The 23,930-nt window shown below is 32.1% G+C and overlaps 1 protein-coding gene across 1 annotated transcript in view; it reads left to right on the top strand.

Annotated features, from left to right (window-relative positions):
- LOC127725486 (PHD finger protein 24-like) overlaps window positions 1-23,090 on the top strand; it is a 31,056-nt gene extending 7,966 nt beyond the window's left edge. The window contains exons 2-7 of the mRNA XM_052232499.1: window positions 12,933-13,118; window positions 13,913-13,991; window positions 16,627-16,826; window positions 18,651-18,814; window positions 20,795-20,890; window positions 21,955-23,090. Coding sequence (XP_052088459.1) covers window positions 12,933-13,118; window positions 13,913-13,991; window positions 16,627-16,826; window positions 18,651-18,814; window positions 20,795-20,890; window positions 21,955-22,111 — 882 coding nt within the window. The 3' untranslated portion in view covers window positions 22,112-23,090. The remainder of the gene's footprint in view (window positions 1-12,932; window positions 13,119-13,912; window positions 13,992-16,626; window positions 16,827-18,650; window positions 18,815-20,794; window positions 20,891-21,954) is intronic.
- The last annotated feature ends 840 nt before the right edge of the window (window positions 23,091-23,930 follow it).

Raw genomic sequence — 23,930 nt, 5'->3', positions numbered from 1 at the left:
TTAACTTTTATATTAATTCTAATAGTCTTCCTTTAAAGATAATAAGACGGTTTGATTGATTTGCGGTTCACGTCTAGTTGCAAATAGTTCATGCATATGCAGAAAAGTGGTAGATATACCAATAAGTAAAACTTCGAAAAGTTCAAGTACTTTTTGTGTAACCTCTCGCTAATGTTACGAGATGTCACTAATTACTTTAAAAAACATTTATTTTTAAACATAATTTGCATTTGAAAATACATTCACAATACTGTTTTCTTTTTCATGAACTAGAGTTTATCATCAAGATAGTTTGTCTAACAGTATTGCCTCTAATCATCTGAATAACGTGTTATCCCCCACCTTATATTTGTTCGTACCTATCTTGGTACAAGGTAATGTGTCTGTCTCATGGTGCTGTATTTGTCATATTATTGTTTCCATTATCAATACATTCTGGGCAGTCTATCTTGATCTTTCTTTGTTATGTCATATATTTATTAATTTCCAAGTCTAAAGTTTGAATAACGCCCGCTTACTAAAGCTGTCTACAGTGATAGTTTACTAAAGCTGTCTACAGTGATAGCTTACTAAAGCTGTCTACAGTGATAGTTTTATCCGTTCATCCACCTGTTTGTCTATTCGTTCGTTTGCCAGTCTTCAAACTGTAGCTGTCACGTTTTCCAAACCAGAGACTTGATTTCATTGAACTTTCAGAGAAAATTTAGTATCTAATGGCATGCTTTCTCTCCGTTTTATTATTTATTGGAGTGATTATTGGTTGATTAATCAATCATGAAATAATTATTGGAGTCATAAAATTAAAGCGCCTTACTCTCATATTTTTATGTTATACTAAGTACAAAAATCTATTGATGAAAACGTTTTGTAAACATTTGAATAAAATGCAATACAGTTTTTTTATATCCAATATGGTACAGGGTTGATGAGATGTCTAGAGATAAAGCATGATTCAAGGCCGTGTTATATGTTCATCACAATGTGTTTATATCTATGTAACGATTATACATAAATATATCGAATAAGATAACCTTGTAATTCAATATGTAATGACCTTGAATGAACTTGGAAAAACGGGACGAATTCATAAACACAAGACAACTACTATCAACTGCAATGTTTAAAACAAGACACACCGGCAATGTAATAAGATATATGATCCTTTCACACATTCTTCAACCGTGGGACCTTTCCACATTATGTCATTGTGTATAATACATCTTCTCCATTTTTTTCAAATTTCATTATATTTTCTGAATTTTGCGAGACAAAATACCACTTTGTCAAATCTATATAAATGAGTTAACAAGGGTATATAGTCTGTTTCCCTCTGTAAATGTCCTACTTTTGATTAGTTACATATCATATTCCACAGCCTAAATTGTCTTATTCAGTTTTAATGTACTTGATATTCTGAGGGCTCTAAGGAATGTCCTCATTATGACGATTTCGCTGACAAAAGTATACTATAAACTTCTAAAGCCAGCGCAAATGTACTGGGTGTGACTTTGGGATCGTTTGACGGTGATGTTTTATTACATTGTGGGTGTGTCTCGTTTTACTCCTTTATGAGTTCATACTCAATAGATTGTTTGACTTTCTTGTCTGTTATCTTGAATTGTGTTTCAACTGGGTTGTGTTCAATATCATAGCAGCTAGTATAGCTGCTATGTCTTAGATATCTATCTATGTTGAACGATATGCTACGTAGCTAGGTCATTAATAATAACCTATTCGACGCCATTTTTGATTCTCTAGATAGCATGAAGTGTTTAGACTATCTAGATCTATTTAGCGGCTAGGCTAGCTATACGTTCAGTAGCTATGCTATTGAACGCACCACTGATATCGGTACACTACCGCCAAGGGAAACGTCTTCATTCAACATAATATCGTGGTTGATGTTATAATCATACCACATCTTATTATTTCTATATTGATTTATCATGTTTAGTTTTTGACACTTTGAAGATCTTCAAGCAGAATAATAGTTAAGGCACGAATGGGTGCTTGTTATAACACAGTTACATGATGAAAGTTGCAAGTTTTTCAATACCTTTATTTTTTTTCAACTGATACTTTTATGTTATACAGGGCATTTGTCTATCAATTCGTTTTCTGTATTAAGCGTACTTAGATTGCAGTGCATGCGTACGGGATATGATGTAAACAAAAAGAGAAGAGAGAGAGAAAAAAACGAGACCAGTCAAACAAACCTATTTGACACAGACAGGTCATTAGCTTTACAAAACATCACGCTAAACATTCGAGTTTAATTCGAATTCGGTTAGCGTTGCAATGTTTTATGCTTCTCATTGTAGAACACATATTAAACTACCCAGAGGCAAATGTACAATGACCATAACTAACTCCTTGCAGTTAGCTCTTTTTGCACCAGGACAGTACACAATTCATTAGATTTTACTTCTTTGGATAATTGATTTGTTGATTTTTAAAGGTTCATTGAAAAGTATCACATCAATTCAACAAGATATGTTTTTAATGCAGATTATAAAATCCCAAACGAAGATTAGACTTTCAATATATAGATATACAAAAACTGGAATCGCATCCTTTTGAAATTTAACTATTCCATGTCAAAATTTAGGTCAAAACATTTCCAAAGAAATCTTATTGCTAGGTGATTTCATCAGTTATGAACGTAAAGAAAAATAAAATAATTTACTTTCTTGAGATTGATAAAAAAAAAGTAAGAACACAATAATAATTGAAATCAAAAATTGGTTTTTAATTCTATGTATGTTAACACTTGTTATACTTATTCAAAAAATTACTTTTTGTTGAAGTTGAAACATATGATAATTTGTCAAATGGTACTTATAATGAAGGAAGGACATCCATCGTCAAGGGTTAGATGAGAGGTTTGCACGCGCTTTAGATTTAATTTAGATTAAATGGGCTAAAAACAGGAAGATATATCTTATGATGGACTTATTTTAAGAACATCAGTTTTCAACGAATAAAATTTACAAAAATTATACATTAAGTTGGTGAAATAACCATGTATGTCTAAAGACTTGTTCATTACTGCAATGTAATTTGCATTTTGTATAAGTTCCAAAGTGGAACTTCTCATTTCAAGGTATTCCCATAATTAATGGTAGGTGGAATCTCTTGTAAGATATTGTCGGAATATTTTAACAAACACTCATATGACAAAAACGAAAAGACAGACAGACAAAAAAAAAACCATTAACAAAACATTTACTAAAATTTGTTTAGCAACCCAACAAAAATACATATATAGATCAATAACATACTTAGTCTAATACTATTCGTCAAAATATAATCACCCTGGTCTGGTATGTATACCATTCCAGTAGATAAACACCTTTTATTGATTGATATTTATGGTAATAGACACTAATCACATTTGATTTCGTTACACCAGATAGCAATAGGTACAGCAATATTGCAGTTTGTTTTTAGTAGTGTTATGGGATTCTCTTTCCTAAACCGTTATCATTAGATAGACGTAGAGTAAATCATTAAAGTTATTTTTACCATTTTCATCCTAATATAGCCTTATTTTTGTATTGTTTCGACGGACAATAGATCTCTGTTCCTACTTAATGTTTCATCAGTTACAGTACCAGTTATATCAAATCAGTTAATGGTTAATGTAACTCAAAATAAATTTAAACAAGTTATCTAATGTAAAGGGTATTCCTATGATTTATAGCTAGTTAAAAGTGAAAAAAAACTCTGTAATTTTATTTATTCAATTTGTTGCCATGACTTTTAAGTACAGAAATATGTTCTCTAATTAGCACCACTACATACAGATTTTTGGAGTTTACTTGTAAGAATCTAACAAATTGTCTACGATGCATATTCTGCTTAAAAATTAAAAAAAATCACTGCGAGTGTTTAGTAACTATGTTCGACGATTAGAAGTCAAAAATCAACCTTTGAAAAATGTACTCAAGTCACAGAACTGATTTTATCTCAATTGCCAGAAAACACTCTTTCAATTAATTTCGTGCGTGTCGTGATTCATTTTGAAAATGAAAGATAAATTTTAGAACTATGAAAATAATAAGTTAGCATCCTACTTTATAATATTACTTCCCTAGTGAGGTTTTCTGATACCATTATTTTATGTCATAAAGCAATCAGCCATCACGAAATGGTATTCGGAAACACAAGGAATAAACAACAATGACTAATAAACTTAAATACAAATGACATAGTTTCAGGAATTGAAGAAAATTAATAAAAAGGAACAACATCATGATTTAAATAAAAAAAGGAATTTCAACATCATTATTTAGAATACAGAAAGTGGGAATTTTAATATCATGATTCAAAACATCGGCTCTAAATCGCCCTTGAATCTTAAAAAAAGATATGAAAAAAACCAACAGAGACTATCAACGATCTGTCATAAAACCAAATAACCGAAACTACACAAAGATATGTCATAAAACCCAATACCCGAAACTACAAGAAAGTACCGAGATACAATCATGTCTAAAGAAAAACGGTCTTTAACGAGGATACTGATTTTGGACAGATGCAGGGGGTTTAACTGATATTTTGAGTTCTCAACGTCCTTTTTTCATTAGTGTATTAAGAATGTGAATAAACATTGAAGGTTATTATTGTAGTAATAAGAAAATCTAATAAATCAGAACCAAGTGTTATGTTGAGGTAAAGTTCTCTTTTGTGCATTCAATGTCTTGACTGTACGCTTTTAGGAGATTACTTGTATTCTATTCCTAATTGTATAGAGGAAGTTATTAATGTCTATCATTTGACCACGTTGGACATAGATGTATATTTTGCTCGGACAGAGGTCAAGAATAATACAACCTTTTGAAGTATAACTATTATAATTAAGGTTATGTATCGATGTTGTAGACATTCATCAACCATTGGCTTAATAACAATTCTACATCTTTGTTGTAATTTTAATTCACTTCTGTCAACATGGCTATATCGCAAATCATATATCTTTAGTCACTTGTTAATACGAATTACTTATCAAATTAACTTTTTTTCAAGGCAAAGCTTTTCTACAATATGAATGCAATTTACTAACAACTTCTGAAAACTAAATGCAATGTACAGCAGCTATATATCAAAATGGGGAAAAGATTTAAAAAAAAATCTTTTGCAAATGATCATCCGTGGGTTTTGAAATGACGAAAGTGTTAAAAATGTTTCGGTAACATAATTTGATAAAATTCATTAATAGGGTTATATAATTTCTTAGAAAAACGCCTAATGTGAACTTAGGCACAAAACCACAATTATTTTTGGCGACAGAAATTCCGAAGTAGACAAAATACAAACAATTGATAGTAAAAAGTTTGTTTGAGAGCTGTGATCTTTACTTGGATTGGAATCTCGAGATGTTGAGTACAAGATATGACGTCAATGATTATAAACATATTACATTATAGTTAATAGTGGTTATTGTTGAAAAACAATATTACGCAAAAATGAAATTAAAAGTAATAAAATGATTTTAAACGCGAGAATTAATCTCCATATAAAATAAAGAACAGTATTGAAGTAACCAAACCAAGGCTACAACTACTACAACTACTACTATAACAATTTCTACAAATATTCCATTACTAACTATTTTGCTGCTACTACTACTGCTTCTACTGTAATTAAGGACCAAATTCATGCATTATTATCCTTGTCATTTGTTTCCTGTTGACGGATTTGTTTCCTGTTGACGGATTTGTTTCCTTTTGACGGATTTGTTTTTCATAATTTTTCGGGTTTTTGCCGTTGTATTGTCCTTGTTTTTTACTTATGATTTTTTCTATCCCTTTTGGTATTTTCTGCCTCTTTTTTGTCATATGAGTGTTTTTTATTTTTTAAAAGATGCGTATGTATCTCAAGTGTGAACATTTAAAAGATGCGTATGTATCTCAAGTGTGAACATTTAAAAGATGCGTATGTATCTCAAGTGTGAACATTTAAAAGATGCGTATGTATCTCAAGTGTGAACATTTAAAAGATGCGTATGTTTCTCAAGTGTGAACATCTAAAAGATGCGTATGTATCTCAAGTGTGAACATTTAAAAGATGCGTATGTAGAGTGTTCACATTTAAAAGATGCGTATGAAGAGTGTTCACATTTAAAAGATGCGTATGTAGAGTGTTCACATTTAAAGAAATTGAAATATTACATGTTACAACTTTTCAGTGAAGCATAGTACAGTATAGCAATAATGATTTAGTGTATCAAGTTTAAATTTTTTGGTTGTCTTTCCGTTACAGTAAAACACATAGCCGTAACCTAAAATGGTTGTGTTAATTTTCCGGAAACCTAATTGTGCCAAACAAAATGAGTAAAAATTTATCTAGTAGTCGTTGTATAAAAGATTTTTTTTATTATACATTAAATAATGAACATTACCGACATTAAGTATAGGCTTGATAAATTGGATTATAAAAAATCAAGAAGTTAAATGCAATGAGGTCCCTTTGTGGCAGTTTACGTTAAATTCAACCTAACTTACATTTTAATAGATCTATTTATACACCAGAAGTTTGACTTTATAGAAATTTGATGTCATTGAAATAGATTAAAAAGTATTAATTACGCAATTAATGAAGTTATTCACATGGCAAAGCAGTCCATTACGTTCGTATGTGACGAGGGTAATTTTTCTAAATCAAGATGTCCTTGACACTGGAAAGTATTTTCTGGTTATATCAATTCTTCTGAGTTCATGCTGAAAGAAGGTTCCGTTGATTGGTAAATATATGTGACATTTTTACTAAATATAACTTAATTTAGATTATTTTTATATTTTACCTTAACATTGCGTACAATAAAATAGCTAACTTTTCCCAGTTAACACAATCTCGCTTATTACAGACTGATTTTACTTTGCAAATGAAACTTTTGAAATTCTATTTCAGATTGAAATATTCATGAAATATCTGCCGCTAGACGTCAAATAAACAACAATTAATCACCTTAAAGGAATGCGACAGACATGCATATACGTCAATGAGACATCAACTTAAAAAATTATAACACAAAAAAAAAAAATTAAAATATACCCGAGGCAAAATACGGGTTTTCCTTATTTGAAACATGCATATTTTAAAAGGTTACCAATTCAACACTGTAATTAGATATTTGAATATTTTGTTTATTGGTATACATATTGATTTTGTTATCAGTAAATTAAAACTATACTGAATAGTATTATTATACACATATGCACTTTCACCGTACTACAATCTTTCGATACCTATACTTTGGCATTGCACAAGATCGTGTTTTTCTCTGACTGTTAATGACGTCTTTACACTAAATCCATTGGATGTTGGATGTGTACTGATTGATATATTAGTCTTAGATACATGATTTTTTTATTAGTTTTTATTGGCTTTGAACTAGCAGTCAGTAATTGCGAGTACTCTCAGATCTGTACTTTGTGTCTTTTTTGTTAGGGGTATAAATACCCTGTCACGTCAGGTCTGTGTTTTTGTTAGATGTTTTTATGCTTTGTATCGATCTGATGAGTTAATCCATTTTCAACTGAATTTTATATAGTTTGTTCTTATGTTGTGCTGTAACACCACTGTCTTAGGTTAGGGGAGGGTTGAGCGCTCACAAACATGTTTAACCCCGCCACATATTTTAAGTGCCTGTCCCAAGTCAGGAGCCTGTAGTTCAGTGGATGTCGTTGGTTCATATCTGTCATATTTGTTTTTCGTAAATTGTTTTGTTATAAATTAGGCAATTAGTTTTCTCAATTGAATTGTTTCATATTTTTCATGTCGGGGCCTTTTAAAGCCGATTATACGGTATGCGTTTTTCTCATTGTTGAAGGCCGCACGGTTGCCTATTATTGCATACATCCACTTCATTTGAACTTGGGTGGATAGTTGTCTCATTGGCAATCGTACCACATCTCCTTATTTTTATACAGAAATTTTACATACGACCGAGCTGATATGATTTTAGTCACTTTACAGCAAACTATCGGTCGCTGCACTTCTAACTAGATTTCATAAATGGTTACGTCATAAACTGTGTAGACATAACGCTCATTCATAACGTCCACACTAGATTGTTATCATAATGTCAATACCGAAAAATACGGTTGAACAACAGTGGTATACCTATTGCGCTGTCGATTTAAGACCCCTAAAAATGAAGATTTAAAGGACAAATTTAAACTTCTTTTTCTGACGCAGTCAGTATGGTAACGGCATGCATGATGTCACAAATCTTTACTCGGATTGGACCAAATAACGGAATTGAACAAAAACCAACAAAAAGATATATTCTACAATAAAAGGAAAACATTACGGACATAACATCAAACTTAAAAGAAATTATCCAGATAAATAAAAAATAAATTCAGGCGTCCGTCCGTTCCCGATATACACACCGAAATAGGTTGTACATGTATCTCTAATTAAGGTCTTTCCTTTCTCTATAAGAAAAGACCTTACTGAATTTCTTCTGATTTTTATTATTCTTTCCGCCAAACTTTAACGACATTTCCCAAAAAAAGTACGCGACATGTTGAAATGATATTAGGTATCAAGTATTGGTTGACCAAAAGCTATTTTGTGGTTAGGGCACCACGCCGTAACATTTCCTTCATAGCGGTTATCTCCCCTAACACCGAAAACCTTGTTATTATTCAAACACCGTAACCATTATAGGTAGAAAAAAACCAAAGGGTGGAATTTGTTCAGGACCAGCCCCTGGTTCTTCGTTACATTTGGATCGAAAAGATTTAACGACTCATTGGTAGGGTTATGCCATTTGAAAATTAACCGATGTCGGTTGGCCACTAAAACTCAGAAACCGTAAGTCGTAACCACCTATGATCTTCACCAATGATCATCAATTCATGTGACCTTGAAAATGCCTCAAGGTAAAAATTTTACGTTGACCTTGACCTTTGATCTTACACCTTGTTATGGGATGATCACAGAAACCATTATACTTACATAAGTCTTGAATAGTGGAAAATGTTAGGTCATTAAGGCGCAACTTTGTTACATTTTGACCGAAGAGATTTGATCTTGCCGTAAGGGGCATAACCCCCGTGAACGGTTACTGAAAAGACAAAATTAGCTTTAACTATTAAACCAAAGGTCCTAGACCCATGGGGTCTTTTGCAATGACATCGCGGACCAATGACCTTGACAAAGGTCACAAGGTCAAGGTCATGTCCCAGATAGCAAATTATGTGTTTTTGACCTTACGTAAAGTGTTTTAACTGTGATTTAAAGCTTTTTAAGGTTGACCTTGACCTTTGACCTTTCATTTTTTATGGGATATCTCACAAACCATTATACTTACAGAAATCATGAATAGTGAAAAAATATTTGGGTCGTTAAGGCGCAACTTTTTAACATTTTGACCGAAGAGATTTGACCTATCTGTAAGAGGTATAACCTCCGTTAACTGTTTTTGAAAAGACGAAATTAGCTTTAACTCTTGAACCAAAGATTCTAGACCCATGGGTTCTTTTGCAATGATATCGTGGACCAATGACCTTGACATAGGTCATAAGGTCAAAAGTCAAGGTCATGTCCCAAATTGCGAATTATGTGTTTTGATTCATGGTTTGTTTTAAACTCTATGCTCACATCTGAATGCGTCAGATATCTTTTTTTAAGATAGTACTTGTTTTCTTTTTTAAATAATTAAAAAAAATTGGTATAGGCATCAATTTGCCAATACATTCATGCAAGTAAAATTACACGTCCATTATAAGTCCTTATATTTGTTATTACATTTAAAGAAAGTTTATGACCAATGATTGATATTCATTTTTTCGTTGTAAAAGCGTTTTAGTGATGGTTATATTTCATTCATTGAAATGTGAGACGTCACTGCAAATTAATAGACATGTTAGTTCTTAGTGCGTAGAGGCAGAGTATCATATTCAACCGTCGAATTCGATCGAATGCTTAGTTGTTAGATTGAAGCTATTTTTTTTCCTGTATTTTTTACCAACAAATTTATTTTCCAGTTTTTGAAATTGGATAAAAATTCAGACTATTTCTGCATCATAGTGAACTGAATTCTTAACACTATTTAATCATATTTTCGAATATATATAGTCATATTGTAGATGCCTACAGATGGCTCAAAATTGTAATCTTAATACATTTTCGAGCATTTTCTGAATTATTTTATTGACTGTTGTCTTTTCGTCGTTTTTATTTATGACAATGGCGCTGCCTGTTGACTTGTGGTATTTAATTACCACCTTGGATATTGTTCCTCTTTTAAATTTGTCTGTTCAAATTTAAAATTATGTCTCGGGACGAGATAAAATAGTACCACCTTTTCCCAATCTTTGATTCATTTCAGACATCAGGTTAACTCTTGATTTTTTTCTCCAAGTTTAGTTCAGATTTATTTACCATACTTGATACTATTGTTGATCGAAGATAATGATGCCTTATTCCTTGGGCAGCTGATACATCATTGTCAATATAATTCGGATTAAAGAGTCAGATAGTTGATGGTGATCATTACATATAATTGATATATAATGTTCGACATTTGGACTTATAGTCATTCTTGCAATCTTTACCCATCTCATTCGTACCCCACTTTCTGAACCAGAAGGCATTTGGTAATGGGGAATCCGTTAGTTGGTTTGTTTGTCCGTTTGGCCTCCCGTCCAACTTTTGTATCCGCAATTGTTCCTGAACAGCTCGGCAGAATTTTTTGAAACTCTCAACAGAATCTTACTTACATGATGGTTTTGTAAATCCTATTTTCTTTCTTTTTTTCTTTCTTGTTTGCCACAGCAAATCATGGACTTTTCATTACTGTTTCTGTTGTCCCCTTTTATATTGCAAATTCTCCTAAACCATTTTTATGATTTAGTGAAACTTTCTCAGATTCGTAACCATATAAAGCCATTGTGCACCCCCTTTTTTCTTTCTTGATTCGAATTATTTTTAAAGTTTTCCAAGAGAGCCATATATTTTGTCATTCCTTTATGTGGGAGTTGGGTATCAATATGTGAGCTTTACTCACAATGCCACTTTACTTTTGTATTATTTCAGTTGACGGAAAAACTTTAATTTAAATGTGAATCTATCAGTCATACATACATGGCTAAAAGATACACACATTGTGTTTTTGTGACAAGTTTAACAAATTTAATATCAACAAATGTACAAGTACTAGAAGGAAAATATTCAATCTCCAAAAAGTCCATGTCCATTAACACTGGTCACTCACTTTAAAAATCACTTTAAAACGATCGACAAGGAAACATAGTTCTGTCTTGAAGCAAGAACTTTCTAAACCTTTCACTTGTTTGACAATTATTTCGGTTTAAATTATCTAGGAGTCTCGGGATAAAAATCTGGTATTCTGGTATTGACTTAAAGAAAAATAAGTTTAAATTCCCTAAACACATAAACACATAAGGAACCAACCATTCAACTTTGGCGGATGTATTTTTCCCCGACACCCCCCCTTTAAAAAAAAAAATCAAATCAATTTATTTTCAATAACAGGAACAACATTTTCTTAAATCAATGATTGTTTTACCTAAATTTCCAGAAACAAACTATTTTTCACTTCCCTCTAATAATTAATTATTTTTTCCCAAGAAATTTTGAATCGAACCATATTTTCTTCATGCATGCCCACAAAAGACGAATGGTACGTGTCTAAATAATATCTCCTCTTATTTATTGCATAAACAAGCAAATAACCTCTTTATCATGACAATCTCTTTTTGTAAAAATATCGTATTACGATACATAAGTCTATTAATTTAATACTTGAAATAATTCCATATCAGTGCCAAACAAAATATTGTCTGTATAAATGTAGTAATCCATTGGTGAAAGTTGAATGCTTACTGAAAAAAACTGCTCATCTTACAATTGAAGGACGAAAGAAATAGTGATGTATTTATTGCGGTACTCATTTATCAAAAGAAAACAATTCCAGGAAAAGCGGGAAACGCTAAGTTCGTCTTTCTTAACCTTTACAATGTTGTCATAGTGACCTTTTGTGAAAGCAGTGTTGACCATTTACGGTGCAACCAAATAGAGACACATTAATTTATCTAATAGAAAAGAATAACAAATGAGAATTCTAAGAAAACAGAACACAGCAGTAGTTCCATAAATCATCTAGTCACCATTCTAAGACGTGTACCCGTGAGGAATGATTAAATTCATTTATGCAATATTGTATATGTTTTTCCTCAGCAGACGACAGGTTCAAAACATCAATCTTTATTATTACTAATTCCCGCGTGAACTGCAGCAACACTTAAGTGAATTCCTATATCGTCTATATGATGTAATATTACATAAAATCACGCAATTTTCATCTTTAATCTACGAAAAAAGTAATATTGTCTAAAAGAGAATACGTATTTATACGATGATCAAACAATGAAGGATTCTGTCCAAGAATTACGGTGGAGTTATTGTTTTGGTATGGAAATGAAAACAGCGAAAACAATTCGGCACAGTAATAACATGTAATTAGTCTTTTCTGCATCTTCCCAAAAAAAAAGTGCATTAGTTTTGCAGTAATCAAGTAAGAAATACTCAATTAACGTGAAACGAAAAAGAAAATATTGATAAAAATGAGGGGTGGACAGCTTTTGAGGGAGGTGGGAGGTGGGGGCGGGAGGTGGGAGAAGGGGAAGCGGGAGGTGGGAAAAGGGCGGGCAGGATGTGGCAGGAAGGGGGCGGTAGGTGGGAGACAAAACAAAGGTGGGAGAGAAAAAAGATTCTAAAAGTGGGAGGTGGGAGATAGGGGCGGGAGGTGGGAGAAAGGTACCCCCTGCCCACCCCCTCAAACATAAATGTATGAAAAGATTGTCCTCGACCTTGATGAAAATACACATTAGAAAACAGATAATTTTGACGTAAACAGATTGAATAAAACAATTGTCATTCATATTTCTTTTCAGGTACAGCCAGAGGAACTTTGTCATGTATGCAGCGTCTATACCGGTCGTGAGACGTACCCTTGTCGTATATGCTATAAAGTTTACCACGAAGGCTGTCTAAGGAAACTAGGACAGTGCAAAGATCCTGCTTCCTCAGCCTTGTTAAAACGAGCCGTGAAACCTGTTGGATGGAGCTGTCATAAATGTGTAAGTGAGAAATGTCCAGCGTGATCAGTCTTTTGCTCATACTGCTAACAGTACAAGTATAAACTATCTTTACATAAAAAAAATAAATGTGTTGCAGATGTCAAATCAACAAAAAGATGAGTCAACCCATTAGATAGATGAGTCAACCCATTAAGTATATGAGTTATTTAGAGGTGCTTTTTCCATACAATCATTAAAATTGCAGATCGAATGGTTATATAAAATTTCTTCGTTTAAGAATCTTAAGGACCTTTGGCTTTTTTTCATTGGTTGTACACCAAAATGAAAGTAGCGTTACGTCTTTAGTAGGATATCCATTGTATATACCATTGTCCGTAAATCTTTTGAAGAGATGAAATCAACTTTGCCAATAAGAACCCTTTGTTCTGTAAGTAGCGACCATCTATCAATTAATCACGATAGGAAAGGCAATTACAGGATCTTTGAGAAACCGCTGGAAATGGAAAGTTCAGAATGGTAAATCGAAGAGATCTCTAACGTCGTAAAGTTTAGTTCTCAGCTTTCTCATTTGTCAATTGATAGATGAATGACAAAAATTCGGCTGTTTTCTGCTCTTTGGTCGGGTTGTTGTCTCTCTGACACATTCCCCATTTCCATTCTCAATTTATGAATTAACTGTACCTGTAGTATATTTATTTCAGTTTCAATGGGATAAGATGTGATCAACATAGTCACCACACATTTGAATTAGTGATAGCAATGTTGAAATAACATAAAAATGGCGGTTAAACCATATTTCGAATCAGAATAATTATCTCCTTCTGTTTTGACAGGATAACCTGAGTAATGTTTTAACAGAAGAAGAAATGGGTAATTTAATGTCATTGTTTGAACGACACGAAGTCATGCGAGGTAGGCATGTATAACAACATTTCATGTTAGACGTAATTATATTATTACTTTTGCTGTCCTTGTAATGTGGAATAGATTCTGCACTATAATTGCTGTACTCTAACAGTAAATAATTTTACAAAATTACAAATATAATTATTGCATTGTTTGTTTTAGGTTAAGATATTAGAACTGTCTTTGTTCTATTGCTTGTAGAACAAGAAAGTGTCAAACAAGTCGCATGCTTCATCGCTATTACCTAACCACAGGCACTTGTCTCAGAAAAAAAATTTCCTATATACCTTAATATAACACTTTTTCTGAGACAAATGCCTGTGTACCTAACCCTATTGGTTAACTAATCGTGTAATGAATATTACTTTAGTTAAACGATTAAAATACACTAAAATACTTAGGTTTGATTTTAAAATGGAAATTCCAAATCTGATTAAAACACAGATTCATGCATCGTTTTCAAGAATTTGACCACGCTCTCTTTTACTTTTTCGTCTGAATATTAAAAGAAGAAGACATAATATGAATGTCAATGAGACAACTATCCACCAGAGACCAAATTGCGACTTGATAAAAAGTAAAACAATTCAAATGAAGAAAACCATAAACGAAACACAAAAATGACAGACATGTAGCAACCGTAGCAACCAACATCAACCACTAAATTATAGGCTCCTGACTTCGGCCAGGAAAATAAAGAATCTAGCGGGATTAAACATGTGTGTGAGCTCCCCTAACCTTTGACAGTGGTGTAACGACACTTATGAAAATCAAACTAAAATATATTTGGAAAGGGCTCACGAAATCGTTACTCGGCACAAAAAACTATTAGAAGGACAAAAGACACAAACCTTGTGCAATGCGAAAATATAAGTATGGACAAAATGGAGGACCGTAAATATTTATTACTGTATAAGAATGCATTTTTGGTTATGCTTTAATTTAGAACATTAAAGTCAATGTTAGTACCGATAAAACAATATTCAAAGATATTATTACAGTCACTGTGTTAAATTGACAACTTTCAAGAATAAGTTTATTCAACGGATCGATAAACTTACATGGATTGTATCTTAGTTTACGGACTCTATAAATACCATCCCCAAAAAAATGAGGATGGGATATTACGTTTGTAATAAGTTTTCTACAAGTACAGCCAAACTACTACACCAAATATTTGTACCTATAAAAGAATTCTTCGGTTTGGTCGTCATGATACACAACTTCACAATTTATGAAATATATTCATTTCATTGGTGGATGTAATAAATAGAAGACCAGAAAATAGAATGATCCGTTGTCAGATTTAGAATCTTAGAAAAAGGGTAAAGTTAGAAAATACACAAGATACTGAACAAGAAACAATGTTGTGATACTATTAACGAACAGAAGCATATACAAATAGATAAAAAAAAAGGAAAACTAGTCTGACAATGAAGAACCGCGTTTTATAATAAAATCATCCCATCATCATTGAAAATATGTGCAGCGTGATCCAGCTGCTAATGATTTATTTTGAAGTGAAGAAACTTGTAATTGTTCTGTAAGCTAAAAACAGAAAAAAAATTATGAAAAAAATAGAAGACTATTTTATCGATGGTCAGAAAAAAACCCCGATAAAACAGGGACAAAGAAGACATTCATTCATTGATAATAAAATCAAAGATAATTAGGTTTGTAGTAAATAGTGTACTGTCACTCAAACATTCTAAAATGTCTACGCCACTGACATTCTTAACAAAAAAATATGTACAATCTATGGAAGTTTCGAGGTTACAGCGTTATTATTGTATGAAAAAAAAAACACACATTGATGAGTTTGGTTAACCCAGAAAAGGTGAATTATTTTCACACAAGAGCTCTGTCATCGTTTACATGAATTACTTTCGCCGTCTATATTCTTAGAGGAGTGTACATGTACTTCGTATAGTAATCTCGTACGAACGGATAATTCTGGAAAAATGAGAAATAATTCAGACAGACATAAACTATTTTCTGTCGCCGGTAATGGGATTTTACACCACTTACTTAATATGTAAATAAACGAATGCATATCATGGATACGGATTTGACTGTACCAACATTACACACCGTTAAGCATATTTTCCACTTAATACTTAGTTGAAAATCTTCCATAGGATATTTATGATGATTTTCAATTTCGGTAATGGTTACCAAGCTAATGTAGTCCACCATCTAACTTGCTCTACAGTGCTCATATAATATATTTTTTCATCTCATTAATGTTTTAATCATACACGCTTTTATGACGTCATTTACTAGTAATTTTTCCTTCTACCGGAAGTTTTTGAAACAATAACTATTGTTTTTAAACAGAAATAAAACACCTTTCCACCAAAAAACAAAGTAAGAAGACCTAAACGATCAGGTAACCATACGGCCTTCGACAATGAGCAAAACCAATGTTTTTCTTAGTATATCTACATGTTTTTCCTTTACATTTGAAGGGGGTTATATTCATTAAGAGAAAAACTCTGACCGAAAATCGTTTTTTTACCAATAATAGATGTCAAATTGTTTACATCGGCGCTTGCATCAAAAGAGCAAATACTTTTGTAGATTTAGCACCTCCAAAAATTTTTAAGCAAAGTATTCATGTACGGTTATTTACTATTTTCAGATTCCAGTATATCATTAGAAGATTATTTAGATTTTCGAAAAAGAGTGTTTAACGAACTTACTAATTCTGAAATGGAACGTGGGCAAATTCAAGAAGAAACCAGGACATACCACCGGGTTGATAAAGATAACACTGGATCAATCACGTGGTGGGAGTTTCTTAATTTTGAAACAACGCGAATATTGCAACAAAGACATAAAGTAAGTAAAAGCAGCAGTTGTATCAGTAAATTTTAGTCTTTGTGATAATCGGACAGAACATTGAATTTAAATCTTTATTAGGACACGTTACTAGTTTCACATGCATATAGTTGAAGATAATTTACAAAGTTGCCGTGAAAAGATTTCATAGGGACAGATAACTATTGTCGACATTTTCACAGGGACAAGAAGTGTAAAAAGAGGATCAAGTTGTAGTATATATATAATAGAAAAACAAAGGAAATGGGGTATCCATCCATGATCGACACAAAATCAGTACACCCACAGCAAAAACACACATAAAGCAAAGACACAGAGCTTTTATTGCTGTATATGTATTATATATAAATAATAATTTTATAATCACTAGTTGCCTTAAATCCTTAAAAGGGCATACTTTTCTTTATTGCTTGTGAAATACATTATCTTGTTTTCAAGACTTGTTTCAAAGACTACGAGTTTGATTTCTTTGACCTTGTCAATACATATCGTTTCTGTAGTACTCTACGTGAATGCAATGATTTAAACGAGTTTGTCACTCAGACGGGCAATCAGAATTAACTTGACCCAAGATAGATCATAACATATATATGTTATCAGACGAAAATACACTTTACTGTTTAAATACAACATAAATATATTTAAGTGTCTATTTTAAGGAACAATGTCAGCATTTATTTTCTTTCATTGGCAATAAATATTGATTTCTAACGTCTGAGTAGATTTTACATTATGGAATATAACAAAAGGTGTCAATGTGCATCATAAATCATTGATATATGTATGCTCTTCCCAATATATACCTGATAATTAGCTCCGGAGAAAATAAAAGTACAAAATAGAGCAATGTGTTAGGTTAAATACAAAAGTTATAGTAGTGGTTGGTGACGTCACAGTAATGATATAGCCTTCTGTTATGTAATCGGATGAATAATAGATGTTTCACTTTAAAGTAGGTATAAAACCATTAATGCATAGCCCATTGCTTTCTATGTTAAATTCTCGAATTTCAGACATTCATAGTTATTTTTCCTTCAGTTTAAACAAAGTGACAGTCCGTTCATGTCAAAACTATATTTTATGACAAAAATGAAAAAATGAGCATACCTTTAATTTTTATAAGAGCGCACTGGTTCCTGAAATATTGGTAGTGCAAACACAGGTACTTCTGATGTAAGAAACGGGCAAATTATACCCTCTTACTTCAATTTCATATTTTTTTTTATTATTCAAAAGAAACTTTCAACAAGGGTTCTACAGTGACCCCAAATCCTTAGGTTTTCATTTGATACCAAATTTATCTAAATATTTTACTTATTTATAAAGTAACAGCTATGTGTAGGAACTATTTTGTTTAAAATATGTACTCCCTTTTTAATATATTCTTTCAGACCAGACCAGAATTAGTGGTTTGATATCTGTAATGTGTATTATTCACAAACAATAATATTTATGTTTACACTTAAAAGTTAAACAAAATTTATTCTTCAAGTTCACAAAATAAACTGTGTATTTCTTGACTGAATCATTAAGTGCCCACAGTGATATCAAATATTTCAAATGAACAAAATTTATAATTGAAAATATTAAAATAAGAAGATGTGGTATGATTGTCAATGAGACAACTCTCCATCAAAGACCAAATGACATAGAAGTTAAAACAAACACAGGTCATCGTACGGCCTGCAACAACGAGCAAAACCCATACTGCATAGTAAGCTATAAAAGCCCTAAAGTATACATTGTCATTGTATTGCGTTAAGTATACATTTTTTTCATAGTTGTTTCGTGTTTATGGCTTATAGAATATTAATATAACTTCAGAATTCATTGCTACATTTACTACACAACCGGGAGATAGAACTAGTCAGACGACTATTCCAGATTTATGACGAGGAACATGGTGGTGTGATATCAGAGCACAACGCACGAAAGGCCATAGCAACATGGTATACATTGTTTCTTGAACCAGATGAAGCACTAAATGGGTAATATGGTATTTCAAATATTATGATATCATTTTAAAATTTGAATAATTTGAATTTATATAGACTCATTTCTGCACAAATAATATACACATTTTCTCTAATGTAGTATCAAATATTTCCTGTTAATTTCATAAATAAAATTTATTCAATTTAATTTTAATACAATATTTGCATGTTTGCAAACATGCAAATATTGTCTATGTACTTATCATTTCCAAGCCGATGTAAATTTTAAAAACGCTGAAATATATCTACACATTTACATTGCCAACCACTTTCAATTTCTTACAAGATATAGCACTCGTAAAAACATTTATTCATGATACCAGAGTAAGCAATTATTTAGAACGCTAGCTGTGCGTTTCGTTTACACAAGTCTAGTTAGTGGCTCTTGAATCAAATCATTTTGAAGGCCGAATCAATTACGAGGTCAAAGAGAATTATAAACAAAAAATCCCCAAAAGTTATATGAAACCTTGCAATAGCATGCGACAGAACAACATGACAGACGGAGAGAAAACAATTGTTGTTTTCATAGAAATGAAGAATTGGAGTATGCCTAATTATACTCAAAAGCACTTTGTAAAGCTTTAGTTTGAAAAAGGCTTATTGGAGAAAAATAAATGACTACTCTATTGTTGATCATAATGCACTCGCAATCTATTCCAATATGTTATACAACTGGGGAAATACTCCTAGCTGTGAACCCTAAAGTTTATAATTGTTATGCTTGTTGGCAGCATGCTATACACAGTAACTTCTTCAATATATCTTCTCATTATAGCCTTTGACGTTTATTTTCTTAAAACATTTCACAAAATATTTACAAGTATCTCAATGAACTTGTAGTAAATGTAAAAAAAAATAAGTTTCTTTAAAGCTTCAAGACGATTCGTTGACGTGGTCGCATACATTGCACTTACTTTTATATGATATATTAGAATTTTTAAGCGTGTTAATGTAATATTACCACTCTTATGTATTAAGTTATATAATAGAACGTAACCCAGGAAAAGCTTCTTCTATCCTCTAGATACTTGTTTATTTATTGATTTAATAGTAAGCAGGATAAATTCATCAATAGTATTTCCAATAAAAGAACAGACAACCGTAGCTTACCAATGTTTACATCCCGTAAATTCATTATAATAATTAAGATAGAAATAACTAAAAACAAGGAAAGCACATGAACTCCAAAGAGTACGAGACCAAGTTCTTTCTGATGGATATAATTTACCGAACGATGAGAAACGATTTGAGACATAACGTTTTTGTTATATAGACATATTAAGAAGGCTTAGACAAGACAGATACTAACAAGTGTAGTTCGAAGACAAACGTGACGACTATTTATATATAGACATATCTGTTATATTTTTATGTGCCTTTTGGGGCAAGTAAACTCGTCAATGAATGCAATTGTCATTTCTTAAAGCTTTTTTTGTTTTTTTTGACAATTCAGTTTTGATGGTGTAGACCTCCGATAGGCTCGGTTATATTTATTTACAACTTTTTCGACAATTGGAGAGTTTGACATAATATATAGACGCTTATCCATTATTGAAAAATGCATGTTGACACAGTGGCGGATCCAGAACTTTTTATAAGGGGAGGCCCGCTCCAGTCATGCTTCAGTGATTCCCTATATAATCAACCAAATTTTTCCCACAAAAGGGGTGGCCCGGCTAGGCTCAATCGACTGGCCCTATCAGTGAAAATGGTTTTATAATTTAAATGTCTGAAAAATTATTACTGTCTGAATATCGCTGAATATTCCTGCGTCCAGACCCTTCTGATACGTTTTTTTCAGATAAGATTAGTTGAGTCTTAAATTTGTTTACGACTTTCTTTATTTCAATCACTAAAGTCGCTATTGCCAATTTGCTAAAGAATTTTACAAAGGAATATAACTTGGTGCTTTACATTGGGTGTAAACAATAGAATAATCTTAACTGATGTACAATTTTGTTACTTATTTAGATATGCAATAATGTCACAAGTGAAAACAGAAGATATAGGAAAGGTGATAACAGAAAATCTAACGTTTACAATGGACGATGAAACGAGCAGCGAAAGGTATCTTACACACTAGATTATTTGTAGAATAAAAATCAAGTAAACTCCCAAGTCAGGAGCCTCTGGCCTTTGTTAGTCTTGTATCATTTTTAATTTTAGTTTCTTATGTATAATTTGGAGTTTAGTATGACGTCCATTATCACTGAACTAGTATACATATTTGTTTAGGGGCCAGCTGAAGGACGCCTCCGGGTGCGGGAGTTTCTCGCTGCATTGAAGACCCATTGGTGGTCTTCGGCTGTTGTCTGCTCTATGGTCGGGTTGTTGTCTCTTTGACACATTCCCCATTTCCATTCTCAATTTTATTGAAAAGTAAAGTCTAATAAAAAGAAAAAACGAAATATTTAGCTAAAACAGATCCAGCTAAAACAGATCCAGCTAAAACAGATCCAGCTATAGAAGCATGCAAACCCTACCGTATGCCATACGTTCAAGTAAAAGAATGTGATGAAAATGAGACTTTTTGTTACAATTATGACAACCCGCATATGATATTAAATTGAATTAGTCACTAAAATATATACTACACGTACTCGGTATTGCATGCTTAACAAACTGACAATCAAGTTTCATATATTACTGATGTATTCGAACAACAGACAACTTAAGAGTTTACGTTAAGTACATATCCATGAACTGGGTCGTCTATATATTGCAACATTATATAATTAAGATTTAGGATCAATTGCATTGAGAGGATACGGCTAGACGGAACAATGTAAGACCAATCTACATTAGTCTGGAGACAATTCACATCCTGATATAACCATTTAAAACATGGTTAATGTATTATACTTGTGTACTTTTATTATATCTCGTGTCAATTTTCTTATTGATAAGCAACCATTTGTTCATGGCTTTGAATATGAACATATGAATAAAGAAACAACAGCACAATTTTAATACCGTTGTCCCTTCACATTTTACATATTAAGGCCACCTCCTTCTTTTTATTTCATTAGTATATTACGTACTTGTTATCTAAAAAATAATTAGACAGCTACTTCAAATATTGCATCAGACGTTTTCAGCAAGATTATCCTATGTTTTCCTTTTTTCTTCAGGACAATGTCATGGAACGATTACCTATTGGAGTTAGCAATATACATTATAGCGGCACGTTCAAATATAAGCCCAGTGCCGGTAGAAGGTTCCGAATGGACTAAATCTGTAGTTGTTTCAACAGAAATGGATTGTGATCTTAAACGGACTTCGTTATGATTTTCATTTCTCTTGACAATATTGTAACATTCAAGGTTACACTAAAAATATTCCATGATGCCAAGACAGTTGCAGTATTTAAACTTTTATGCAATATTTAACACTATGAATGCATTAATATATGAGAAAGTAAATGACAGATTTAGCTTATATATCGTTCAAATATCTAATATATTTTCAATGTTTTTTTTTTGTTGGTATTTATTAGGGATGTCAACGAGTACTCGAATACTTGAGTATCGTTCGGTAGAACCGAGTATAGAATATCAAAATGATACAGGACTAATCGGTTTAGGACAGTGTCCCTGTTTTCATAAAATTGAGTTTCTAGTGAACGCAAACCAGATACTAGTAGTCAAGTAGTAATCACTGATTAATCGTAGTTCTAGTATGTTTCATGTGTTGTTCTACATTATCGTTTAAAAATGCCTCAGAAATTTTCTGTTTGGACATAATAACGGAGTCACGAGATGTATCTTTTAAAGTGGTGGGCTACACACGAGAACAGCTTTTCTGGGCCGAAACTGTCGGCTTAGTGAGCTATTAGCCATTCCCGCAATATCGGTAACGTTCCTGACACATTATTGTACTGTTTGTTTTCCCATTTTGTAGATATATTACCGATCAAGTACTCGAGTATCGCTCTGTAAAACCAACGAGCACTCGATTAGTAATTCTTCACCGAGTTGACATCCCTAGTGTTAAGAATGATTACGGAAATAATACCCATTCCACTTACTATGGTGGCTATTTTTTTTTATTCCAAACGTGCAACATATTCTTTAATCTGGTACGAATATCATGTAAATACATAAATACATGTTAGCAATGTACATTTCTTCATCATACAATTCAAGCAGTAAATTTGAAAAGAAATAGTTATGCAGAATAGCAAATAATGGTACAGACTACAGCATGTAACCGTTTGTCTTTTTGTTATAATTTATTTTACAAACAATTAATAAATATGCAAGATATATTGTCGCTGTATGAATAAAAGAATCTAAACATACTGGCGAAACTACATGTTTTGTCTACAAGATACAAGTCACAACAATACATAGCATTTGCAAACATAATTATTATAACAGATATAAATACAAATAAAATCTTACCAAAGAAATCTGCGCTAGCGCTGGTACTTCTGGTCAATACAAGCGATGTCATATTCTCTTTTCATTGAAGAGTAAAACCTTTGAACATTATATTCCACTTTATCACAATAGTATCATCGAACAATTCAAAACCGAAAACATGATGGAAGTTAATATCAATACTTTTAAAAACTAATCACCAAGGAATATTTTCTATAACTAAAATGTCCCATTAAAGTTTTAGAAATCTTATTGTCACTTTATCAACTGTAACTAAAGCAGTGCAAACATGGAGGCATTTTTATGTTTACAAAGTAAATATCTATATTGTTTTATGAAGCGTGTATCTGGTTATATTTGGGTAGCACTGTATCAATGTAAGATCAAGTTTAAATATTTTATTTCTATCTGAATAAACTTACAAAAAGGCCATCGACATATATTGTCTTTTTAACAAATATTATCAAATGAATCTATCTGAAAGAACATCTCTAGACCGTGTAAATTTAAAATTCGACCATACTCGTTCATCTCAAGGGGATATTTTATAATGCAGTTCGGTTTCTTAAATATTCTGTGCTCAATATTGTCACCAAAATATTTTAATAACTTTTGTACAAAAATGATAATATCCACTATAACATCGCAGTCATTTCATTTTCATTTCCACTTTAACACCAACGCCAGTTCATTGTAAATCCTCTTAAAACACCAAAGCTTGTTCA

The sequence above is a fragment of the Mytilus californianus genome, unplaced genomic scaffold (assembly GCF_021869535.1).
Source record: "Mytilus californianus isolate M0D057914Y unplaced genomic scaffold, xbMytCali1.0.p SCAF_15, whole genome shotgun sequence".
NCBI classification, from domain to species: Eukaryota; Metazoa; Mollusca; class Bivalvia; order Mytilida; family Mytilidae; genus Mytilus; species Mytilus californianus.
This window is presented reverse-complemented; position numbering and strand designations above follow the sequence as displayed.